Source organism: Anser anser, assembly GCF_964211835.1.
Source record: "Anser anser genome assembly, chromosome: 5".
NCBI lineage: Eukaryota > Metazoa > Chordata > Aves > Anseriformes > Anatidae > Anser > Anser anser.
In genome coordinates this window covers 51,022,757-51,048,193 of record NC_139725.1, presented here as the reverse complement: position 1 = coordinate 51,048,193, position 25,437 = coordinate 51,022,757, and the positions used below count along the sequence as shown (strand labels likewise).

The 25,437-nt window shown below is 44.3% G+C and overlaps 1 protein-coding gene across 4 annotated transcripts in view; it reads left to right on the top strand.

Moving 5' to 3' along the window:
• The window catches only part of PRIMA1 (proline rich membrane anchor 1), a 54,354-nt gene that overhangs the window by 21,317 nt on the left and 7,600 nt on the right, over positions 1 to 25,437 (top strand). For 2 of the 4 annotated variants that reach the window (XR_014585011.1, XM_083838097.1), the window contains exon 3: positions 7,960 to 8,089. Coding sequence is in view for 3 of the 4 variants with exons in the window: in XM_083838097.1 (XP_083694223.1) it covers positions 7,960 to 8,089 (130 nt within the window). In the remaining variant the exon portion in view is untranslated. Of the gene's footprint in view, positions 1 to 7,959; positions 8,090 to 8,180; positions 9,058 to 11,134; positions 12,186 to 25,437 lie in introns of those variants that run through there. The other 2 variants (XM_083838096.1, XM_083838095.1) reach the window with 2 other exon arrangements.

Sequence of the window (25,437 nt, the reverse complement as noted above, 5' to 3'; positions counted from 1 at the left end):
GCCTCTATGGCCTGTGCTGATACCGGCCCTGCCTTTGGCCTGTGGTTAGATGTGCTCCCGCAGCTCCCCTCCGGCTGTTCAAGCGTGGCCTGATGCTGTTGTTCATAGGCAACGACTGTGAAGGGAGGTTGATGAGGTGGTTTTGGGACCTGCCAGGGAGACAGCGAAGTGCATCCATTCATATCTTATGGAGCTCCTGTATCTTCAAAATGAATCATTTTAGACACATGTGGAGGTGCCCCAAATGTGAATGTTTGTGTTTATGTTCAGCTCATGCCAGGAATCTCAAGTGCTGAGCAGAGGGAGCAGAAACAGCAGTGGAAGACCCACTGTATGGCACGAATGCACCCACTGCTTTTTGCCCTGGGGAGGGGGATCCAAGGCCCCCATCTCGTGGTCAGCCTCACCTCCCCCATCCTCCCAGGAAATCTTCCCCCTCAAATCCACTAATTTTGTTGGATGAGGCCCAAAGAGGACACATACTACTCCTGTTCCTGAAATGCTTTTTAAAACCAACAGCTGAAGATCTATATTTGTGTCAAAGTCTAACAGTACCCTACATTTCATTAGATGGCTCTTTGTGAGAGATTTGTTTTTCCATGCTGGCCGCCTCTCCCTCTTAGCAGCCCAGGCTGCACAGTGTGTTCGTAACACAGGGGCCATCCAAACACATCTGTAACTGTTCCTACGTGATGAAATGCAGCAAACAAGCAGGGGACACTTGAGCTGACGCTGACTCATGGATCTCTCCACATTGCCTGGGGTTAGGTAACAAAATCTGCACCCAAAGAGCCCAGAGCCGTCAGGGGACCGAGCTCCCCACCTTCAGCAAAGTCTGGAGCAGTGCTTTCAGGCAGCATCACATGCTGGGAGATGAGGACATGGTGGGAGAAGGTCCTCAGTTGGCACCAGTCCCATGGCTCAGTAGACTTCCACCAGTTTACATCACCTGAACTTTTTCTCCCCTTTTCTTAGCTGTCCAAGGGTTCGTTTTCATGTATGATAAAGTCAATTGTACATTAATACACTCACTTTGGGATTCATTTACATTCCTGGAGGGAGCAAGGGGGGCTACAAGAAAGTAGGTAGGAGACCCCAGACGCAGCACTGAAATCAGCTTTATCAAAAAAGAAGTGCACATGTGATGGAGGCTCTCCTGGTTTTTCATCTGTTACACAACACAGTGCTTTTGGAGTCGGTGCCCAAGTCCTGGTGTCTTTGTGTGTGTAACTGTTGCTCTGTAGGGCTCTGTAGGGATTCCTGCCAGAACTAAGGTGTTTCACATTAATTAGGAGATAGATGCAGTGCATCCCTCCATTCCATCAGGGTTTGGATAAGACACCTCAATGTGAAGAGACCCATACTGCTGTAAATTCAGCATCTCTCTCCGCGTTTAACTAGACATGGAGCATCCTGAGAGTCTTTTCATGTACTTGAACATCTGAAATGACATCTAAACCTCTCCGTGTTTTCTGGGCTTGTTCCTACATCAGTGTGATAAGGGCTGTAGGAACTAGTGGCTTCTCCCTGTTCTACAAATGGAGATGCCAATGTGCGGACAAGTTCTGTGAATGTATCAAAATAACAAGGCAAACAAAAGTAAAAATGAGGCTAGAACCCCAAACCCCTCCTAAGCCAGCACATTGGCAGATCTATAAAATAAGTGACGTACGTATGGGTCAGCAGTAATGCATTGCCTGTATCACCAGTTCCTTTCAGGTTCCAGCCAAGACTGACAAAACACTTGAGACCCTTGGAATATGAGCCTGCCTTCAAAACACAAGCCAACCTTGCTTCCAAGCAAGCAAAATGAAACCGTGTGGCTGATTCAGGCAGCCCTACAATAGCAAGAGGAGTGCTGCAGGCGTAGAGATGGATGGGTTTAGCCTGTTGTGAATATACAATATTAAAAATGGGCAGATGTCTCATAAAGATGATTACACCAGCACTCTTGACCTTTCTGCAAGAACAGAAATAAAAGCGGGAGGAAAAACAATAACCAGTTTTGATTTATCTTGAAAGCGCTCTTCCTTTTTTAGGCATGAAGTTAGTGTTGCTGTAGGGAGGTGAGGGGGTCACTGTCACCCCTCCACATCATGTCAGCACGTACTCACCAGCTGCTTGGGACCGAGCCTGTGGCAGACTGACACGCTCAGACCCTGGCCAGAGGATGCTTCCCCTGGGACTCTACGTGGGAGCACGGGTCACTGCCTCCCCTATCTATCTGCTGGCTCACACCTGTGTTTTGTTTTGTTTTCTTTGTTTTGTTTTGCTGGGCTGGCTGGTGAGTGATGGCCAGGACAGAAGGGCTAAGTAGTGCCCTGGTGCTGCCTCTCTCCCTCTGCTTCACTGGTGCTGTGGAGAGCTGATGTTCAACCCAGCATGGTCCTCGTGGTGGAATGTAGCCCCTACTCCCTCCTGGCAGGTTTGGGGCTGTTAATTTCTGGTGTAGTGTCATTCCTATGCAAAGAGCAATTAGTCTACAAGCAGTATCACAATGGAAATAGTAATCCTCATCAAAATAAATAATGGGAGTGCTAAATCTCCAAAATCTAAGCTTTATAAAGTACAGCTGTGATCACTGAAGAAAACCTGAGGATGTATTCAAGGATTCCAAGTCCAATTCTATATTCTCTTGCAGGCAGTACAAGTATGTGTTGTTTTTATAACATACACACAACCACTTAATGGTGATCCAAAAGACATGACTAAAAACAGCCTCATCACTCACTGGTTGTTTTGTTTTGTTTTGTTTTGTTTTGAGCAACTCAGGACAATTCTGAGAGTGATCCACTCTGAGATTTGCTAAAGAGAAAGTAGATATTTCTTTATAATCTCATGGAAACTTTCTTTCCAGTGACGTGACTATTATATTTGTGCCTGGACATTCAGGGAAACCCTCTGTTGCTGAGCTAATCTTTCCTGGCATGCACACTTCTGGCTAGACCCATTTGTATACAAATGCTTGCTAACATTAGAATTGGAGCTGTGTCTTTATGCTGAGACTCCAAAACAAATTTAGTCAAAGAAAGCGTGTGAGTTTTATGTCACCACAAGCACCCTTGAATGTACTCTAAACTTACTTTACTCTAAATGTACTTTTTCATGAGTTAGTTTTCAGGAAGTTGGATCCAGCCACCCACAGGTCTGAAATGGGTCTTGATCCATTGTATTGATATGCTGTTTATTTAGGCTTGGTGCTGTTGGGAATACAGGAAGGCACTGCTCTCAAACAGTAAACCTAACCAAAATTTGTACTTCATGAATTTTAAGGCCAAGGGAAAAAAAGGCATTGTGCTCATGTGTACTTCCCAGAGGCAGAGGATTTTCTTGACTTAATTCTTCTTTTGAGTCAGTGTCTGCAGCTGAATTTAGACTTCTTTTAGGAAAAGTAAACAGTCTACCTTAAACTATTTTTTTCAGTGAAATACTCCACCAGACTTGATAGAGTATTGAAATGGATAATTACCCTTAATGATAATAATTATCCTATTTCTAAACTGAGTATACTCAGTCTCCACTTGTAGTTGAGTACATTCCCGAGTCATTTACAAACTTTACCAGTATCTAGCCCCGTATTCTGGGGGGAAGGAGGGAGTCACTGCTGAAAAACAAATTCTCTCAGTAGTGACTTTCCATGTATAGTTAGACTTTGAGACATAACAGGCCCCTGGCTTTTAACTCAGTTCATTTGTGCCAAACTTACTGTGTAGCATTACAGTTTCATAGCCTCTACATCATGTATAATTGCATCAAAAGTCATACCAGAGTCTTAAGTTTATCACATCAGCACTAATACAAGTATTTACCAAACCAGTAATCTCCTCAGAAAATATCTGGTCACTTTGACAATATGTGTTTTCTTAAACCTATGCTGTTTAGTGTCAGTTACTTCTTTTAATACTTTATTAATTGAGTGAGAACTTCAATATTTTGGCAGAATTTTTCTCAGGATGGCAGACTGCAATTGCTTAGCTCACCGTGCTTATCTTCTTTAAAATGTCATCACTTTCCTACTACTTTCCACCCAATGGTTTGTCCAACATACAGACCAGTGCTTCAGGGCTTAGGAGAAAAAGCACATTTTCCTTGAGTTGCTTTGCACTGTGAAAGTCACTTTCTCTGTCCAGCTGGCTGATCTTGAGACCAATGAAGAGGAAATGGGAATGAGTCGAATAAGGAGCTGGTCGTGCTCTGAGCAGTTGAAGCCTCTTGTGTGAGGCCAGTGCTGGGGGCTGAGGGTACAGATGTTGTGGCCACGCTGGCCAGCCCTCAGCTCTTGGTAGCCCCATGGTGATTTTTCTATATTGCAGGCAATGACTTTGGAGCTGGGACGCTGGCACAGGATGAAGAGCCACCCCAGCACGTGGGCATCACAGGGAGCGGGTCAGGACTTCAAGCTCCAGCCCAGAGAAGTGGAGACATCGATGTCTCCCTAGCATTGACAGCCAAATGGGGGCCTTTCTGAGGACGTGGCACTTTCTTGGGCACCTTGCTGATGCTTTGGGAAAGTTTGCTCCAAGCTGACTTTCCCAGCTGCAGCTCATAGGCATGCAGCACTCCTGTGCCTTGCGCCTGGCATATGGGGCATCCAGATGGGCCAGGCTTTGGCTTCCCATCAGTACGAGAGGATTAAAGCAGCTCTGTTCTTCCTCAGAGGGTAATTGTGACGAGAAATGCATTAAAGATGTAGAGATGTCACAGTAATGAGGGCTATATGAATGCATACTGAGGAAGGCAGAAACTAGCATACAACCAGAAATTTATTGGGAAAAGAGTGGACATTTCTAAGGAAAACAAGATTACCTAGCATTGCAAGAATAAGCATTAGAAATAGAAAATATTTTTTTAAAGCTGTGTAAACCCACCAGCTACTAATAAACAGGCTTTGACTGCTTCCACTATTTTCTTGTGCTTCTTTCTGAGTGCCTGGTGTGGACCTGGATAGGCTGGACCGATGGGCTGAGGCCAACTGTATGAAGTTCAACAAGGCTAAGTGCCGGGTCCTGTACTTGGGGCACAACAACCCCAAGCAGAGCTACAGGCTGGGAGATGAGTGGCTGGAAAGCTGCCTGGCAGAGAAGGACCTGGGAGTACTGGTTGATAGTTGGCTGAATATGAGCCAGCAGTGTACTCAGGTGGCCAAGAAGGCCAACAGCATCCTGGCTTGTATAAGAAGCAGTGTGGCCAGCAGGTCTAGGGAGGTGATTGTCCCCCTGTACTGGGCTCTGGTGAGGCCGACTATCAACCGATACTTCCAGGTCTTACGAGGAGCGGCTGAGGGAGCTGGGGTTGTTCAGCCTGGAGAAGAGGAGGCTCGGGGCGACCTTATCGCTCTCTATAGGTACATTAAAGGAGGCTGTAGCGAGGTAGGGGTTGGTCTATTCTCCCACGTGCCTGGTGACAGGACGAGGGGGAATGGGCTAAAGTTGCGCCAGGGGAGGTTTAGGGTGGATATTAGGAAAAACTTCTTTACCAAAAGGGTTGTTAGGCATTGGAATGGGCTGCCCAGGGAAGTGGTTGAGTCACCATCCCTGGAGGTCTTTAAAAGACGTTTAGATGTTGCGCTTAGTGATACGGTTTAGTGGAGGACTTCTTAGTGTTAGGTCAGAGGCTGGACTAGGTGATCTTGGAGGTCTCTTCCAATCTAGACGATTCTGTGATTCTGTGACCAGTGAGGAAGGGAACTGAGTTGCGTGAATTAGGGGTCACCTCCACATCAGCAACTCTTATTTCCTGTCTTCAATAACTACACGTAGGCTGTCAGGAGTCATATACACTATACTGTTCTGAACGTATCTATTTATTCTCCATGTAAAAACACCGTGATAAACCATGAAGGAGCACATGGTACACAGGCATATGATAGGTGTTGCTTTAGACCCTTTCTCTGCCATTTGTCAATTTCATTCGTTGTGCTGAAGAGCAGCCCAGTCTCACCACCTTGGTTTGCTCTATGACTAGTTTGGTTGATCCTGCCTTGGAGGAAGACTAGATAAGAACGAGCCTACCAGCCCCATTTTGTATGATTGTATCTAATTGTATGTGGCATCTGCTGATGCATGTGTTTCGTTTGATTTCAGTGGAACTATTTTTGTTTCTCAGGGCAACATCAAGAGGGTAGAGTTGGCCCTAAGACTGCATGCTCCTTCATGCAAACATTTTCTCATCTTTGAAATCCTCTCTGTTATGTTACAAAATAACAATATTGAAATAACTCAGAAAATATCAGCTTATATCACAACACAATAAATAGTTCCATCTATAGTGAAAACTGACTCTTCAGCTAACATCATGGTAAGAAAGCAGAAATTCTGTTGCTGAAGTGAACTCATTGTCAGAAGAGGAGCCAGTAACCATTAGTTCTACAAATCACTTGAAATCTCAGCTTTGTTTCTTCTCTCCTATTGAGGAAAACAAAACAAAACAAAACAATGCACACACAAAAGAAGAGCAAACAAAGAGAAACAAACAAAGAAAAACACCCTCACAGTCAATGTATGTATAGTAATTTGAAGTCAATATTTGCTAGGCAAGTATGATCATAGTGATAGCATGTGCTGAAGGCTGATTCACCTGAGAAATGTGAGCACTTCGTGACACCAAATGATGAACTGCCTATAAATTATCAAGCTGATGGCTTGATTATTTTGATTGCTTCTTTACTGCACCAGGAGCTCTTTACCTAGTCATTTTCTAAGATGCTGCTGCAGATTTCTGAGGATTAATGTTATCAATTCTTCTATAATCATATCACTGGAAAGAAGAAGTACACAGTAATTGTGTACATCAGTATTTACCTAGCAGAGTATGTGAATATTTATTCCTGAACAACAGACATAGGATGCATAGGGGATGTCAGCTCACAATAAATGTGATGACATGTTTTAATTTGTACAGCTGTTTGTGATGTGTACAAAAGGAAGTACAGAATATAGGATATATCAGATCATATAGTTACTTTAAAAGTGCCTTTTGTTATATTTGATTCTCTCCTCTGCTTTATGAACATGCAGATTTAGTCATTCCCATTAACTGATTTATTATTAAACTTCCTTTAGCAAGACACAAATTCTCATGAAGGTTTTGTGGTTGTGTAACACTGGGGGAAGGGGCTTTTCCACCTCTGCAATAACCAGTACTGCTCTTGGCGTTGGCTGTTGCTCACCATCCGTCAAGAAAGGTGTCCCTTAAAGTATGGGAAAAAAAAGAATATAGCTCTGGAAGAAAAGATTTGAGCTAAATGCCACCAGTATTACTTCTGATGCAAAACACTGCTTGTTTTGAGTAGTATTAAATGCACAGTTTTAGCCCTAAGTTGAATAAGAAAAATGCAATGACAATTGCTTATGCTTTCATGAGTTAACATTTCGTAAGGTTAACATTTCTTAAACATCGGACAATTTTATTGGAAGGAAGCTTGATAGCCACAGTCCTCTAAAAGCAATTAATAAATGTAATAAAATTCCTGTTCTTTTAAAACAAATTCCCCCTCCTTGCTCCAAGGTTACAACAATAGCGGCTGCAATACTGATTGGTAGGTGCTGCTGCTGCTCCCCAGTAAACCTCCCCTAATGAGGTTTGAAAGCCTACCCTTATCAGCATGACGTCTCTCTAAGACTAAGGCTGATGCAGCAGGAGACGGTGATTGTGGAGAGGGGAGAGGTTTCCTGCGGGTAGCAGAGCTGAGCCTTTCTCCTCTGTGCTGGGTGCCAGGCTGCAGACAATGCTGACACAGAGAGCTTGGTCATCTGGAGACCATGACAAGAAATATCTAGTACCAAACAGGGAGGTTGACTGCTTGAGGTGAAAAAAAAATAAATGTCCTAAACATGAAATAAACTCTTTGCATGTATCAGTGGCTCTGGCATAGTTCTATTATATGGATGACTAAAGTGTACCTGATTATACACTACGTATGTGGGAGAATTCATGCATTTTTCCACACTCTCTTTACAGCTCCCAAGTCTACCTTCTGCCCCACTGAAGAGACCTGGTGGCCAGGCCTGGTTATTATCATTGCAGTATGCTGTGCCACACTGGTGTTCCTCTTTGTAGTTGTCATCATTTGCTACAAAGCCATAAAAAGGTAAGACTACAGATGCTTTTAATATGCTTTGTGTAACGCAAACCCACAAAGACTGACCCAAGTCTTTGCTAACACCTTGTTTTCTTCAAAGGCATCCTAAAGGCAAAATGCAGACAGAGGTATCCTATGCTCAAAGTGTTGGTTTTGTTTGGTGGTGGTGGTTGCTGTTTGTTTTTTTGAAAATGTCTGCTTGTACCTTTTCCTGCCTGTGTAAAGGACAAAGTTCAATGCACAGCCATGGGCATGAGGAGGAGAAAAAAAATAATGGGACAGAGCCTCAGTGTTCAGTTTAATGTGAATTTTGCCAAAGTTAAGATGCTGTAGGGTGCTGAGTAATGTCGATAGGTTTTTGATTTAAAATGTACACGTGGGATGTGAGATTTTTGGCCCAGACCCATCACTAATTTCAGCACTTCAAATTGATGCAAGCTATTCTAACCCAAACTCTAGGGTCGTTTGTGTAATTTTTCATTTGGAGACTCTACCTCTGACTTATTCTTGCTTCAAAATGATCATCTACAGAATCAAATTCAAAACCTGCTTCCTTTAATTTAAAAGCCCATGTGAAGTCTAGGTACAACACTCTGTGTAGCAACAATTTCAGCTCCCCTACTTCTGCCTCTGTGATAGATGTGCTTGCATAGATCCTAGGCAGTTAGAAAGTATTGACTTCAGTTACACAGAAAAATGTCACAGAGGATCGTTTCTTTAACTAAAGATTTCAACTTTCTGGTAGAAAAAGTCAAAACTTGAAAATCTATACGAAGACTCCAACTCTAAGTCCAATACGTTGATTTAAAGAAAGTACCTTGTGGGAATTGTATTCTCACAACTGGATAGAGTTTCTTTTCTCCTCTGTTGGTCTGAATACTGCTTTGAGGACACTCCACAGCTGTGTTTTCATGGTGTCACTGTTTCATACAACGCGGGTCTCAGGTAGGGGTTATAGCACAGGTGGGTGACCAGGCTCACAGATAAGAGTGCAATATTCAACCCATAACTCTCATTAGATACTGCAGTGACATCTGAGTCACAGGGTTTTTGGAGAGAAAAAGAAAAAGAAAAAAAAAAAACAGAAAATAGTTTTCATGAAAAAGTTATTTGCATTCAAAGCAAATGCAAGACTTTTGATGAGCCCCATCAGGGATATCACAATGGTGAAGCATTGCTCATACTTTCTGGTTGTCTGAAAAAATTATTCAGAATTTGAAGGATAGCATGTCCAAGAGCATCAAAAGGGAAGAATTCAAACAAGAAAGTCTGCATATACTATCTTACTAAATTTACATAAGTATTCTTGCTATTCTAGCTTAGTTTAAATTAATGCTTATTACTTTTGAGGAGTTGGTAAGCTTTCACTCTGTCTACTGCACTTTTAGAAAATCATCTACAGAGGACTGAAACTGGAGTCCTACTGGATTGGTAACAGTGCAAAATTTCTTACTTATAGTTCCTAATCTACCTTGGACTGTTCACAGTGGATTGGTTCAGTTCCATGTGGGAAGTTGTATTTGTTTCAACAACAGCTATAGTATTTGTCTGCCTAGTGCCAAATTGTGAATGATTTCTGCCAAGGCTGTAAAATATGCCTACGGGAGCAGTAACTCTCCAGGGCAACTTGTGCCTAGCAAGAAATTGCTCTTCGGATCTGCTCTCTGCTGCTGGTAGATGGGAGGTACGGAACAGAAATTTAATCAGACAAATTTAGAGCTGCCTTGAAAAGGCTGTGGGAGTTCACATAACCAAGTCTCTTGTGTTTCATGTCAGTGAAGAATAATACATGTACTTGATGAAGACACCGGTTATTTGTCAGCGGTGTGAATATCAACATACAAGTCTGCAGCTTTAACTGGCATTAGGCTCAGAGAAAAATGAAAATTCCTCTTAGATCTTATTGTTGACATTCACACTGCTGACAAATGCTAAGCTGAAAACCGCTCAGATGTGGGATGGACAGCTATAAAAGAAAATCTTATTAATTGTATTTTTACAGACTAAGTAGAGCATTGCTTTTCATCAATGAGTCCTTTCTTAAACAACTCTATCAAATGGATACCCTGAAGTGCCTGGCAGCCTCCCACAGTAGTTCAGGTTCCTTGAACCATTGTAAAGTGTATATATTGATAAGCCCTAGGAAATAAGATAAGACACTTCACAATAGAAGCATATCTGTCTTCAACACAAAGTATTATCACATATTGTTGAGCTGAATTGGTTTTAGCTAGTGTGAGAAATCCTCCACTCTGTCTTTTGCTGGCTAGGGAAGGAGGGAGGGAGTTAATCTGGGTGATGCTGAAGCTGAGGGTCCCTCCAGCATGTTCCTGTCCCTGGGCTCTGTAGCTGTGCTCTGCCCCATCCTTTGTCACACCTCCATCCCACCAGCTCTTCTTTACAGTCCTCGCAGGCTCCCATCCCTGTGCATCTCCTGGAAATGGGGCTTCTGTCATTGCAGCATCTCTGACAGGTCTGGCTCCCACCTCCAGGGCAGCGTGTTGTCTGCTTACCATCTAGATTGGATTAGAACCTTTATACAGCACAACCCTTGCTGTCCAAGGAAAGGCACACTCAGTTTGTCTCTTCGTAGAAACCAAAAAGCAGCCTGAAGACCCCACCTTTGCCCACCCTGACTCTTTCTTACCTCTGGGTGAGGATAGCGTTGTGTCTCATCACTGAACAGTATCCCTTCCCTCTAGTGCCATGTCAGGCACGTCTGCGGGTTCCAGAGGTGGCACAGCTTCAGTTCCTGGTTGCTGAGAGGGCAGTGAGGGAGACCAGGAGAGTGGCAAGGTTTGATGAGAAGGGACTGTTTACAATGCCCATCACAAAATGACCCTCAAGCCCCTCTCCTGCTCAGTTTCCCCTCTCCGAGACAGATATCAAGACATTTGCCCACATCACAAGGGTGTCACCTAGGTTCACCACCCGCTGTCTGGTGAGCAGTGGAAATGTGGAAGTGGCAAGAATTATTATCCCATCACATGCTCTGTAAAACCTTTCAAGTCACACACCAGAATTTTTATACAGGACTTTTTTACCTCTTCCTAGAGGAACCAGGGAAGGAGATCCACATCTTCACATTTGCAAACCTTCACTCTCATGAGAGCCTGTGGTGCAACAGAGACTGGAAGTGCCAGTACACATGGAAACTGGCTTTCCAGCAGCAGATAGTTCAATATCTTTTTTGGAGCATCAGGAAAAACATTTAAAAATCCTTGCAAGCCAGCCCATCCGCTAAAAAAGAGTTAAACCAAACTAAAAATACAAAGAACACACTGAACATGATCTCCTTGTAAGGTACACCTATCCATGGGTAAAACTTGTACTATCATCCAATCTGAATTAAACTTTAGTAAACATATGTGGTATATATCTCCCAGTGACAAATCTGTAAGTATTATGGATTATGTATTGCAAAGAACCTAACTGGAATAACTTGATAAGGCGATTCCAGATTTCTCTGCTTGTTAGTCTTCCAAATAAAGTGGGGTTTACAGCCTGGCCTTCAATGATTTCAATATCCTATTTAGCCTAAAGCATGAGTCTCAGCTTAATTAGCAGTATAAGCACTACAGAGATGCTGAAGAGTGAAATAATGGCAATTACCTGGTTTTGGAGGGTGTAGCAAGAGTTAAATATCTTAGCTGGAGAGTGCAGGCAGAGTTTTATTTGCACAGAGCTTGGATCTGTTGTATTAATCCCTCACTTTCATAAGAATCAAATTTGAAGTAGAAAGAAAAAGAAGAAAAATCCTATTGTGCTTAAGTTAAAATCTCATTTACTGGTTTCAAAGAGCCAGACCCAATCCAACTCTCTGGTGTCTGCTTTTCTGTAGCATCAAGAGAGGGAGCGCCTGTCCTCGAGGTATCATAACTCAGCTCTGTTTTTATTTGATCTGTTTAAAAAATGTTTATCCTGAGGTTGTTTGTTTTCCCTTGTGAAAGCTAAAACTTCAGCTGATCACCAGTTTTGGTGCTAAGCATTTTTGTCATAAAATACAACTTAGTGAATTGGTGCTTCTTTGTATGAAATATCTACCAAAACCAAGCCAGCATGCTGTTATTTCCATCCCCACACCTCCCCTGGAAATATTCAAATTCTCCAGTATGAAATGCTCTTAAGAAATGCTGAAATCCATTCCTGTGCTTTCCGGTCCATGAGAGAAATAATACCAAAATATCTCAGTGAGCTTTAATACTCAGAGCACTGCCAGACTTTTGGGAAGATACCTATGGGACAGCTCTTCAAAGGCTCTAAATTTCCTGTGTGTGATGCTGGGGTCTGCAGAGTAGGGTGCTGCATGGCTAGCACACTGGTTAAAATGGATGCAGCTGCATGGATCGAGCACTTGGAGAGATTGCACATGATGTTGTGTTGTGCTGCAGTATGGTTATACATGTGGTGACAGCACCCCCAGTTTTGCAGTAGAGGAACAGATATTTTCTTTGGTTTTGGTGGCAGAGGGATATTTCCTCTTTTAAAAAATGTGAATTTTCTCTTAAGAAACTTTTCCAAGGCACGTTAGAAAAAAAAAAAAAATCGAAGGATTGGCTGAATGTTTGGCACTTTGTGCAGGCAGTAATCAGAGTCTGTGACACCTTTTGTTTGCAGATTTCTAGGAGAGACGTAACCACTGGCCAGGGCTCAGACCCATTATAGGCAGCGGGACTTCTCATTTCAGGGGTAAGGAAAATACTCTCACAGCCAGCGATTTCTGTAGCACATACCATGACTGAATGAGCAGGTGAATTACTGGTTCCAAGTCTGGGCTACCTCAGGTATTTCTCCAGCATTTCTCCATCTAAAAATCTACCGCCCTTTCTCTTTCCCTGGAATATAGTCACCAGGAAGTAAAAGAAGGGGGTCCAGGGATAATTCATACTTTAGCATAGGCTGGAGGAAGCAAGGTCATTTCAGTATTACATGGTTTGTGGGCTGGACTTGGGTGAGAGCTCTATGAATGCAAGCAGCTCTAACAAATCTTCATCTCGCAAAAATCAGAGCAGCTTCCGAAACAATCTGTGGAGCTCTGTGCCTCTTAATCAGCTCTGGAGGTGGCTGCCTCCTGAGCTTTTTTCAACATCTACTTACCATGTAAGCACCTGAACCATGGTAAGACAGTAAGACTGGAGGGAAGTGGGAAGGAAACGCAGTAAAGAAGATTAACAAGAGTAGTTTGGTAAATAAACAGCTGAAACGGGGGAGAGCGGGACTCGCATTTTGTAATCCTATTTTTGCAGCTCACTGGTGTGTCAGTGTCTTGCTATGAGGGGAGTGAGATATTTACATAAAAGGGAAAAATAAATCCCTGGCTCTGTATAATATTAAGATACTGGAGCCATCTCTCAAGTCTCAAAAGCGAGGGCAAAGCTGAGCATCCAGGTCTCTATGCCAGCTGATGTACAGGCTGTGCAACCTGACAGGAGGTGTTTAGGATGCTTTCCAATATGTGAAAAGTCTGCAGTTAGTATCTCCAGAACATCCATACAGTCTGAGATTACCTGTGAGCAGCTCATAGTGCCTAGGGATGCGACTCATTGGCTCTGCTGGGTTTTAGGTAGGACAGACAGCTCTGCTCCCAGCTGTACCACAGGGTTTGCTGACAAAGAGCCCTCTTGCTAAGTCGGCAGAGAAAGCAGGTTGATGATAGCAAAGTTTCACATAATATATCTTTTGTTCACTATTCTAACTTTGTCAAGCCACAACAGTTTTGTATGTGTCTCATAGCCTGAGAGGTGCCATAAATGCCTACATATGCACTTCCTTAAATAGGTGGTGAGTTCACCTTCAAATAACAATTAAATGGAAGAAAGCATTGTACTGAAATAAAATGACAGGCCATATTTACGCTGTCTTAAAATTCATTGCTCAGGTATTTTCTAGAGTACTCAGCATTGCCCTATGATTTATGGACCCCATGTACTGCAAGATCTAATTTCAGTAGTTGGAGCAGGCTTCGGGAGGTTGGCTTTGTTTAACAAAACGAAGCAGGTGCTTACAAGGGGAAAAGGCTTTCTTTCTTTAAGAGGACAAAAAGTGGGAGTGAGAGCTGTGATGAGCCACTGTGTGTGACAAACGTGTCCCATGGTGCAGAGGTGTATGTCCTACCTGGCAGGCCATGGCCCCCAACTTCTCCCTCAGCACATTTTGTACCACCCCAAGAGCAAGGACAGTGTAGTCCTCCATGTGGCCATCTCTTATGAGAAGCACTGAGGCTAAGCACAGTCTAGTCCAAAATCGTTATTTATTGCAACAAAACAATGGTTTTTAGTACAGGGAGAGAAGACAGAAGAGGGGCCTAGTCTACTTAGTTGCTGTAAAGTGGATATCTGCAGCATGACAGACAACAGACAGGTCAAGATGAATCAAGATTGTTAATCTCTTCTGTTCTCCCCGAAACATTAGATGGGTTTGCACTGAAGTGGTGCCTTGATTTTCAGCAGATGGCTAGAAAGATGGTAATTACTCATTAGATGAAGTAGTATGGTTGGTGGAAGAGCTGGGTTAAAAAGTTTGGATTGAGTGGAGGACGCTCAAAGGGAAGAAGAGGGTCTGTGGGAGCAGATCTGTGTGGCTTTGATGCACTTTCCTGATGTCAAACCAGTCTGGCACTGCAAAAGGGGTCAACCCCTAGGAAGTGCCTTTCAAAGGGGCATATGGTCTTCATTGGAAAGGCCTGAGAATGTCACTAAGGGCAGTAGAAAGAAAAACAAACTCCAAAATTCTGGAAGAGCAAAAAGACAGTCACATTGTAGCCTGAGTACCTTTCCTGCTGGCTGAATGTCGATGCTTACCAGCAACAGGTTTGGTATCTACCACTGAGCACCTCTAACCACAGTCAAACTCCCTGTGTGTTGCCTACCCCCCTTCCAGTGGTGAATTTATTCCCATCCTGGGATGAGGCTGCAGGTGATCTACAAACAACAAATTAAATATTATGAGCAACCAGTCCTGCTGCAGGAGATCCCATTTTTTAACCGTCAAGCAATGAGTTCACAGAACCGCAGAGTGGTTGTGGTTGGAAGGGATCACTTGAGATCATCTAGTCCAACCTATTGCTCTGGTAGGGTCAGCTAGAGCAGGTTGCCCAGGACTGCGTCCAGCCAGATTTTGAGTATCTCCACAGAGATATCAATAGCTAACACTACTTATTAAGTGTAGTCCTATTTGATGAAATTTGGGTAAAAAGAAAAGCAGTTATTCTTCCAAAGAGCCCCAAGCCTGCATGTTGGTTGCTCAGCGATTTCCAGGCTAGCATATTTGAGACAAGCTGTTGAACAGCTTTAAAACTTGGCCCACGCCCAGTGTTGTTGCCAGAGCTCAGCTGTATTGATCCTGCTGACTCAATGGCATCACTGGGGATTTTGAAAAGGGGCACTTAAGTTAGTACAGTCCAATGATTTTTGGGTACATCAAGACAAAAAAAGGTTGGCCTCGTTTTTGAAGTAGAATACCAGAAGTATTTCAACTGCTTGTTAGCAGGTTCATTTGACAGATCAAGGGCTGATGAGTGGAGTGGATAAAGTAGCCTTTCATCTGGAGAGAAGGTTGGGCCAAGCTGCACGGGCAGCGCTGTGCAGGAAAGTTTGCTTTGCTGTTGCCTGTGCAGTGTGTGTTTTCACAGAGCAGCAGGCTCTGCTCTGGCGCTGTCAGTCTGGGGTTTTTATAAGCAATGCATGTTTGCATAATTATTACAGAGGGAGATTTCTCTGTCCATCTTTCTTTCACAAGTTATACCCAAGTGCATATTAGTAGGGAGAAGGTTTGCTGTCATAAATGATTAAAACATACCCCTATTTCCTCAAAACCGGGATCGCTAGAAGCCTGCAGGAGGCTGCAGCCACCAATGTAAAACAAATTCCCCAAGCATTGCACAGAATACTCTCCAATGTATATTTTTTTCATTTATTCACTCCTAATTTGTAATGTACTGAAAAAGATGCCAACAGCAATCTGTAGACCATTATGGTCAATCCTGTGGTCATTTAACTTGTCACTGTTAACAGAAATTAGCCTGCCATTTTTCTGTTTTCTGCTGTGGATGAGGCTAGCACATCAAGCGGGCAGAAATCCTGCACTAGATGCAAGTATTTTACAGTAACTGCCTCAGCCCAACTGATTTCACCTGTGTGATGCTCATGCTAGTCTAGTGGTACTGGCTGAAATATTCCTGAAATTTATCCCAGCAATATTCAAAGATACAGGCAGATACTGGAGCTTTGAAACCAACAGGAGATTTGTCAGTTTCAATGATTTTACAATGACTTCTCTGTTACGTGGTGTTCTTGTTGAAGCCATAACCTCTGAAGTAATATGAATAAATATGAGATAGGGGTTTAAAATGGTGATTTCACCTCCTCGTATGTTCTCTTCACCTACCAGTCTAAAAACTGACTTTAAATTTAGGACTCTTACATATTCAAAACCTCTCAAGGCAAAGAAATAAAGTTCAATTTCTTAGAAATTCATTTACCTTTTAAATTTCCCCCTTTTCATGTTGACATGAGGGCACTTGCGGCTGACCCTGCTGCTGAAAACTGACAGCTGAGTCTGAGAGGTACCTGGGACAGTGTGCTGAGACATCTAGGGAAAGTTTTTGGCAGGGTTATTGGGGGCACCTGAGCTTAGGTCTGCATTTGTTACAGCCTGCGAAAACCCGGCAGCCTGGGTTGCCCAGTACAATCTGCTGTGTGGTGCAGAGGAAATTGTACCCATGGCACTGCGGCGGGGTGGGAATCAGTTGCTCTAGCTCTGTATCACCCAGAAATTCTCTCTACACAAGAAGAATCCCCTAGGAACCTGCTGGGTGCCTTTATCGCTTTATCCTTTTCCTTCCCACAGAGGATTTGCAGTGCATCTGGAGTCAAAGCAGCGGAGCCTGTTTTCTCCGGTGTCTGAACAGCCGCAGCTCCCCGTGGCTTCAGCAGACATGGCGGGTTTGCAGAAGCTCTAAAACCCCAAAAGTCAGAATGAGAAAGCAAGGGAAGCGTGGGCCTGATTCATCACTGTCACCCTGCTTTTCTTTCTGAATAAGCCTACAGAATTTCAAGTCCCGTCTAGCTCCCTCTAACTAATTTACCAGGGCGGGGGTGCTAAGCCAGCCCAGCAGAGGGGAGGCTGCGGCTCCAGCAGTTTCTGCCCTTCCTGGTACCCACCCTCTTGCTGCAACACAAAAAGAGCCAAAAGAGCTAGGATTGTGCCCACCCACACACATGGGCACCATCGAGCCCTCCCCGGGAGGACCCCGGCGGTTCCTTCATGGGCCCTGTGCCGTCCAAAGCAGGCCACACCACGTGGCCCCCCGCCTTGCTGTGGGGCTGCTGCCACAGAGCTGCACCAACGGGGTGCAGTGGGTGCAGACAGGGCCCCCCTGTGCCCAGCTGCAGTCCTTCTTGGGCACACATCAATTGCTCGCAGCTGCCCTTCAGCCCCTTGCTGCTCGTGCGGCTGTGCGGCCTGGTTTCTGCTCCCTCTGCCCTTCCCTTTCCGTACCCCAGTACTTACTGCTAAATATTTATAACACTCCCGAGTTGCTAAGCAGCACGCAGCTCCCCGCTCGGGAGAGCCTCGCCGCGAGGGCGAGACGTGCACTAGGTCAGCGTGGGCAGAGCTGGGGGTGGGAGAAGATGGCGTCTGCCCGGGTGGCCCTGCTCTGCCACGCGCCTGCTTCGTTGCTGCAGTGCTCCTGTGGTCAGCAGGCATGTGGTCACGCCTCCAGTACCACCAGGCTGGAGGACAGTGCTGCCAGTTTGTCCAGCTTGGAGCGTTGTTGGCTAAACATCTATGTCAGATGGTGTTTTTGGAGTGGCCTGTTGTCGGAGCATCACAGCATTCATTGCCCAAGCTGATGACAGGTGATGGAGTGAAGCACAGAGAGAAGTGAAGGGTCTGATCCCAGCTGTGTGTAAGTTAAGAGTGGGAAGATATGGTCATTCCTCTTTGTAGCCTTTGCCTTAAACCATCCTTGCAAAGAGGCTCCAGACAGAGAAATAGTGGAGTGCCTTCTTTGGTGTCTGCGTTTTGAGGCAGTGATGAGAAACGTTGCAAAAGACATTAATTCCCCCAAGCAGCAGTAACTGCACGCTAACCTGGCTCTTCCCTTCGGTTGCTCTGAACCCTGAGAGCCCTGTGCTCTTCTGAGTACGGAGACTGGCTGAACTCAAATCCTTCCTCAGAAATTGTCTCCACTTAAAATTAGCTAATCTTACTTAGCTCCCAAACTACACAAACCCAAATCTTTGTGCAGACATTAAGGTGCATAGGACTTGCTGCTTGCAGTGCCTCTGCGTGGGCTTGCCCAGTTGCACACCTGTGGAACAGGAAGGCTGGGACCAGTGTGCAGTCAGCTTGGTGGGTTTGTATTTTTCCTGCAAAAAAGCCAAGTCTGGCTCTGCAGACTTTTCTTCTTGATGGGAGAAATTCAGGAGCAGCTGCTTGGAAATCAGTGGTGTTACTCTAGTTAGTGGCAGGGACAGATTGCTTCAAATGCAAAGTGATCCCGAGTTGCAGAGGTCAGTTTATTTTACAAATTTTGTTTTTCTTCTCAGCTCTTTACATTTAGTTGCCTTGCAGATACTCTTCTATTAAAGACATTTCTACAACAGAATTTTGGTTCAGCTGCACAGAATGCAAGTATTTAAATAATTCTGTGAAACTCTGCTCAAATGACTCTGTGAAATAGCAGTAGCCTTTTTCTTCTGTATGGATCAAGTCCATCACACAAGTTGTTGCCCATGTTTGCAAGGGAACAAATGGCAAGGTAGTTATCTACATTCAGCAAAAAATCCGGGCACAAAGTAGCACAGCAGATCAACTTTGTTTTGGGGGTGGAAAAGTCCAGTGCCTAGAATGGCAGTATCTGTAGTTTCTTGGATGGTGAGAGACATAACGTCCTTCAGAAATGGGGGGAGAGCAGTGGAGAGCAGCCCTTTCTCATCTCTCTCTGCCACCTTATTATTCCATCCCCACATTTTTCCAGTACTGATGGTCCCCCTGGCATAGAACATGGCACACCAACAGCCAGAGGTGGTGAGGGATTCCTGCACTGTCTCCTCCACTTCCCAGATAGACGTCTTTTTGTAAGGACAAATTCCACATGGGATCCCAGCTAAGTAATAGTTTATAAATAGCTTTTTTCTGGCCTCACTGTAGCTGAGCAGAGCAATTAGGTAGTTCTCATGTGTTGTTCAGTGTGTATGTTTAGATGTCTATAAAACAAGCGAAGTATTAATCAGGATTGATACAGCTGGGCACTTGAAAAGCATGTTTCTCCAGATTTCCTTAATGTTTGTTAAGCACTTTGAGGACAGAAAGAGCTAAACAGTGATAAACATTGTTCTTACTGTACCAGAAAGACTGGAGAATGTTACAGGACTAAGAGAAAGAAGATCTTGAGTTTTGGCTTCCACTCATGGTTCTGTATTACCAGCAAGTTGTGGATGAGCAGAACAGGGCTTGCTGCTTCCTTCCAGGGAATGTGCATGGCTGAGTTCTGTGCGAGTCATGGAGAGCTCTCACAGACATGCAGAAATAAAGGACCAAACCTGTATATGTTCAGCTTCTGTGCACAAGAGCCCACAGAGTGTGCACAGTCCATTTTGGGGGCAGCCTTCAGTTTTTGTCCAACACTGCACAAACCCCGTGACTTTGATTTTAGTGAGACACCAATATAACACCAGCAATGCATCCAGTTTGCAGGATGTTCACAGAAGGGCTCTAGGAAATACTGCTCTGCATGAAATGGGAAACAAACAAACAACAAAAAAAAAAGCAAAATGGGAGAGAGTCTGCTGCTTTTCTTATCCAGCTGAACCTATTCCTAGCCATCACCCAGCCCTGGGTGATGATGTGGAGCAACCCAACCCATGTCCAGCTCTGGCCATAGGTATTGCTGTGGTCACTGAGAGTCAGCCCCTGAGTAACTGAAGTCACACATGAAGCAGTCAGTATTTCTGCTTTACTTCTTCAGCGTGGCAGCCTGAACGTCACAGTAACATCACACTGGAACAAGAACTTCGAGTCTCCCCGTGTACCCCCAGTATTGTGAGCAATGTGGCATTTGATCTCTTCCATAAACATATCGGTCTCTTCTTGAAGCCGTGTTGTTTTCCCTCACTCCCTGCTCCTTCCTCCAGCAATCCCAATTCAAACCATTATTCTTCTGAGGGCAAGAAACTTGTTTGCATCTCCAGCCTAAATTTACCCGTGTCTACTTCCCATTTCTTCTTTTAAATAACCTTTTTCCAGTATTCCTTGAAACCAATCCCATCTCCTCGTTCTTTTCATTGGACTAAATAGTTCAAACTTTGTTGTTGTCTTCCATGAGAAATTTGAGCTGGCTGCTCTCTTAAAGCTATATACTAGCTTAGGCAGACCCTGCCTAACACAACAGAGTTACCTACAGTCCCAGTTATCAGGGCTCTATATGTATATTGACAGTATCAGGCAGTTTCTGCATTGCTTGATTGTGGTTTTGGCCATCTTCCAGATGTATTTTGGCTTTGTTAGAAGCAGGGTGCCTTCATTCCATGCATTAAACCTCTCTTTTTTCTTTTTTCCATTTAGTGGCTTTTTGCCAGGCTGAAAGGCCAGCAACATGAGCTCATTGTTTCACATTAGGCCCATTCATTTTATTTCCTTTTGTCATCAAAACATATCGATGATGTATTCTGCACTGAAAACACCCAATGGATAACATCAGCTGTCATACCCTCCAGTCAATAAAACCTTTTAAAGATCATTATAGGGAGCGCAAAGAATGAGGGGTCACTGAAAGTACTTTTATCAATTACCTCAGTTAATAGTCCAATAATAAAGCTGCTTCTCTTCCTTAAGATAGGTTTTGTGTAGGTGATAAGGAGCATAATTTTGAAGCTAGTTTAAACGAAGGCTGAGTAGGAAATGGGATTACATCACTTTAGTCTCCCAGGGACAGATCTTTCTTTGTTACCTCATAAAAAATCTTGCTCAAGTCCACCAGAGCCTGTGGAATTGCTTTGACTGTGCACTACCAAAAATAAACGAGGACTAAACTCCACTTCTTAAATTTCATGTGTAGCTCAGCAATCTACTGCAATTACTTCCAATCTGAACAGGCCAAATTCTCCCTTCAGATAGACTCAGAGTGACTTCAGCAGGCTGGGGTAGGTACACCTCTGCTGCAAAAGATCTGCCCACTGCATTTTGCAGTCCAACAGCCTCTAACTGCTGATGAACAGCTGCAGAGTGGCTCCATATGGAAATGGTTTTCCCTGAGAGGAGCACTCAGCAAAGGCTAGACATTCAATCTGAGCACAGCGAGAGGGATTTGACTATCACAGGGGAGTGTGAAACACCCCAAAATGGAAATCGCCCACATGCCTGCAGAGCTCACTTAAATATACTACAGAAATTGGTCAGCTAAAAATGGCTATGAGGGAGAGCTGAGATAGCTGTAAATTGCAGGCTTGAAAATGCTCCTGTGAATATCCAGAAAACAAAAAACTTTGCTTAGGAGATGGTATCTTGGGGCTAGATCAAAGCCTATTGATGCAACATGACTGGCAGTGCTGTGAAAAAGACTTTTCTGGTTTGCATACTGGTTCTAGCACATGCACTTGTACAGATCTTCTCCCCTTCTGCACGTAGGAGACTAATTGAGTAACATGTCCAGATGGAGATGCTTTTTAATATAACTGTAAAACATTTGCTCTGTACGTGGGAAGTAGCTGAACTAGTAACCTCTTCCTACGAGTAATGAGTAGTATGCTGCTTGTTTTCTGGACAGACTGATAGTCCACATATGGCTGTTAACTAATTTAATAGAGAAAAACTAAGGTTTCAAAGAATGTTCTTCATTAGGGCTTCTTCTTTGATTTCTATCTTTATATTGTCAAATAAAAAATATCCAGATTGAACTTTTCTGATCCCTTTGAGACAGACAAATGGAAGTCAGAATGTGACTCCCTTTCCACGAATCTGAAAGCAATCTCCAGAGAAGTGGCCTTCCCTTTTTGGGAAACACAAGTGCTGTATGGCCGGGCCACAGCGCCAGGCTGCCCAGCCCGGGTTAGTCACAAGGCAAGGCACATGGTGGGTGGCTGCACACAAGCTTTCTAGATTCGACAGCTATGTCCCAGAAAGCAACTTTCTTCAGTGCATTGAGTCTCTCTAGCAGGGGTCCTGTTCACAAAACAGTCTTAGAAAGCAAGTTTGCTTCTCCCACCAGTTGCTATTATGGGAACTGATTCATCTCTGGTAGCTGATGCCCAGCATGAATCAAGCTGCTGTTTGATGAACGCCCACAGTGCTGAGATGTAAACACCCTCCATTCACTTACTTTGCATTCTTATAAGCATTCAGGTTACTGAGAGAGACGGTCTACTAACTGTGTACAAAATTTATTCTTCCATTCCTACCTGCATCTGCTAAATAAGGATTTTTTGAAGTGTGACAGTAGTCCACATATTATCTTGTCTGGGCTTCCAGCATTGAAGTCTTGCCAAGAGCTCTAAGCATAGCTGCCACAGGTATTGCTAACATCCAAGCCTGGGAGGAATGAAGCTGAGTGAAAATATAGTTACCAGGTATCTACCCCATTTCAACTCAAGACGATGCTGCTACTGTTGGATCACTAGTGGTACCTAGACAGCTTGGATGTATCTGTTGTACACTGAAGACCCATGAGGATAGACCGATCCTATAAAAGCAAATGGATGTGTTGTATGAGAGCCAGTTTTACTGAAAATCATTAATTTTTATGTGTTGATAGCTAATGAAATATTTATCCTTATAGAGAGCAGCTTTGAAGTCATTGCACGTACAAGTGATGTCTCGACTCCCGGGTATGCCTCTTCCCTTCTGTCGCTTTGCCCTGGGGAGCGACAGGTGCACACACAACCAGTCACCAACAACACAGGAGGGGCTCATGAGTCCTGGTGTCACTTGTGGTAGAACAGGTCTCCAGCTGTTTATTTTGTCCTATAGAACCTCTTAAGTGCAATTTACAATTTTGTACCACTATTCAGGAGAGACTTGGACTTGTACTGTGGTCTTCTGAGCACTGGGCATCTCCTCAAACCCACAGCAGGGATGATAAAGTGGCTTTTCCTCTGACTGCTTTTTAAAAGGAAAATTATACTCTATTCCCATTTTGTAAGAAGCAGAGTAGACATTTCCCTCAGCAAATCCCAAGCGGAGGCAGGCATTCTGGCAGTGCTAAGTAGAGCATCAGAGCCCCAGCAGGAGATGAATTTAAGATTCCTACAGTGTTCTGCCAGCCCAAGGTCAACCCCTCTTATCTGGGCTGGGTTTCCCTGGGGTCTATCTTTCCTGAATGCTGGCAATGGGGCAGCAGCACTCAACAGAGACATTGCAATGGAGGCAGGCAGTAGAAAACTATTAGGTTTGCAGGGTTCAGTCTTCTTATGAAGGCACTTTTTTATTCTAAAATCTCATATCTTCAAAGCACACAATACCTTGAGAAGTAAGAGCATGTGGACTTGGATGTGTCTTTTAAACTCCATTGCAGTTTACTCTTCTGGACAAAGCTCCTATTCCAATTTCTAGGTGATCTCATTCTCCTCAATGCTTCAATATGGCTATGAGCAAAATGGCATAATAAAGTCCTGATTAAATAAACAGTTTGCTCAACATTTGATTGATTTTCTCTAAAAAGTCATATTTTTTTAAATGTGTGCAAATGAGACAAATGAGAACAAACCCTCCCGTAGTACTCTACCAGCAGAACTGCATTACAGACACAGACCTACATCTGTGCTGAATTTACACCAGCAGCAAAAGCTGGCAAGGAGGGTTTGGTCAAGCATACCAGCTGAGTTTTGTGACTAGTAAGGATCATGTGCCCCAAACTGTGTTTCCTTGTCCTGGTTTCAGCTGGAATAAAGTTAATTTTCTTCATAGTGGCTGGTATGATGCTGTGTTTTGGATTTAGGATGGGAATAATGCTGGTAGCACAGAATCACAGAATGGCTGAGGTTGGAAGGAACCTCTGGAGATCATCTAGTCCAACTCTCCTGCCAAGCAGGGTCTCCTAGAGCACATTGCACAGGATCGAATCCAGTCAGGTTTTGAGTATCTCCAGAGCGGGAGGCTCCACAGCCTCCCTGGGCAACCTGTTCCAGTGCTCTGTCACCCTCACAGTAAAGAAGTTTTTTGTCATATTCAGCCGGAACTTCCTGTGTTTCCATTTGTTCCCGATGCCTTTTGTCCTGTTGCTGGGCACCACTGGAAAGAGTCTGGTCCCATGCTCTTGACACCCTCCCTTCAGATATTTATACACATTGATAAGATTCCCTCTTAGCCTTCTCCAAGCCAAACAGGCCCAGCTCTCTCAGCCTCTCCTCATATGACAGATACTCAAGTCCCCTGATCATCTCAGTAGCCCTCCTCTGGTCTCGCTCCAGTAGCTCCATGTCCCTCTTGTACTGGGGAGCCCAGAACTGCCCCAATACTCCAGGTGAGGCCTCACCAGGGCTGAGTAGAGGGGCAGGATCACCTCCCTTGGCCTGCTGGCAACACTCTTCCTAATGCGGCCCCACGATACTGTTGGCCTTCTTGGCTACAAGGGCATGTGGCTGGCTCGTGGTTAACTTCTTGTCCACCAGGACTCCTGGGGGGGACACCACTAGCTGCAGGCCTCCAACTAGATTCTGCACTGCTGATCACAACCCTCTGAGCTCTGCCGTCCAGCCAGTTCTCAATCCACCTCCCCGTCCACTCATCCATCCCACACTTCCTGAGCTTGCCTGTGAGGATGTTGTGGAAGACAGTGTCAAAAGCCTTGCTGAAGTCAAGGTAGACAATATCCACTGATCTTCCCTCATATACCCAGCCTGTCGTCCCATCATAGAAGGCTATCAGATTGAAGCATGATTTCCCCTTGGTGAATCCATGCCGACTACTCCTGATCACCTTCCTTTCCCCCATGTGCTAACACCAATGTTTCAGTACTTGCAGAGCAGTGCTTACAGAGAGCCAAGGACTTTTCTGCTTCTCATGCTGCCCAGCCTACTGGCTGGGGGTGCTGCAAGGGGACTCATCCAGGACAGCTGACCCAGACTGACCACAGGGATATCCCATGCCATATGGTGTCATGCTGAACAATAAAACTGGGGGGTATGGGGTAGCCAGAAGGGGTCAGCCACTGCTTGGGGACAGGCTGGGCATCAATCAGCAGTTGGTAAGCAATTGCATTGTTCATATTTTGTTTTGTATTTTCATTATTATTATTATATTATTTTTATTATTCTTATTTTCCCTTCCTTTTCTGTTCTACTAAACTGTCTTTATCTCAACCCACAATTTTACCTTCTTCCGATTTTTCTCCCCCATCCCACTGAGGGGGAGTGAGT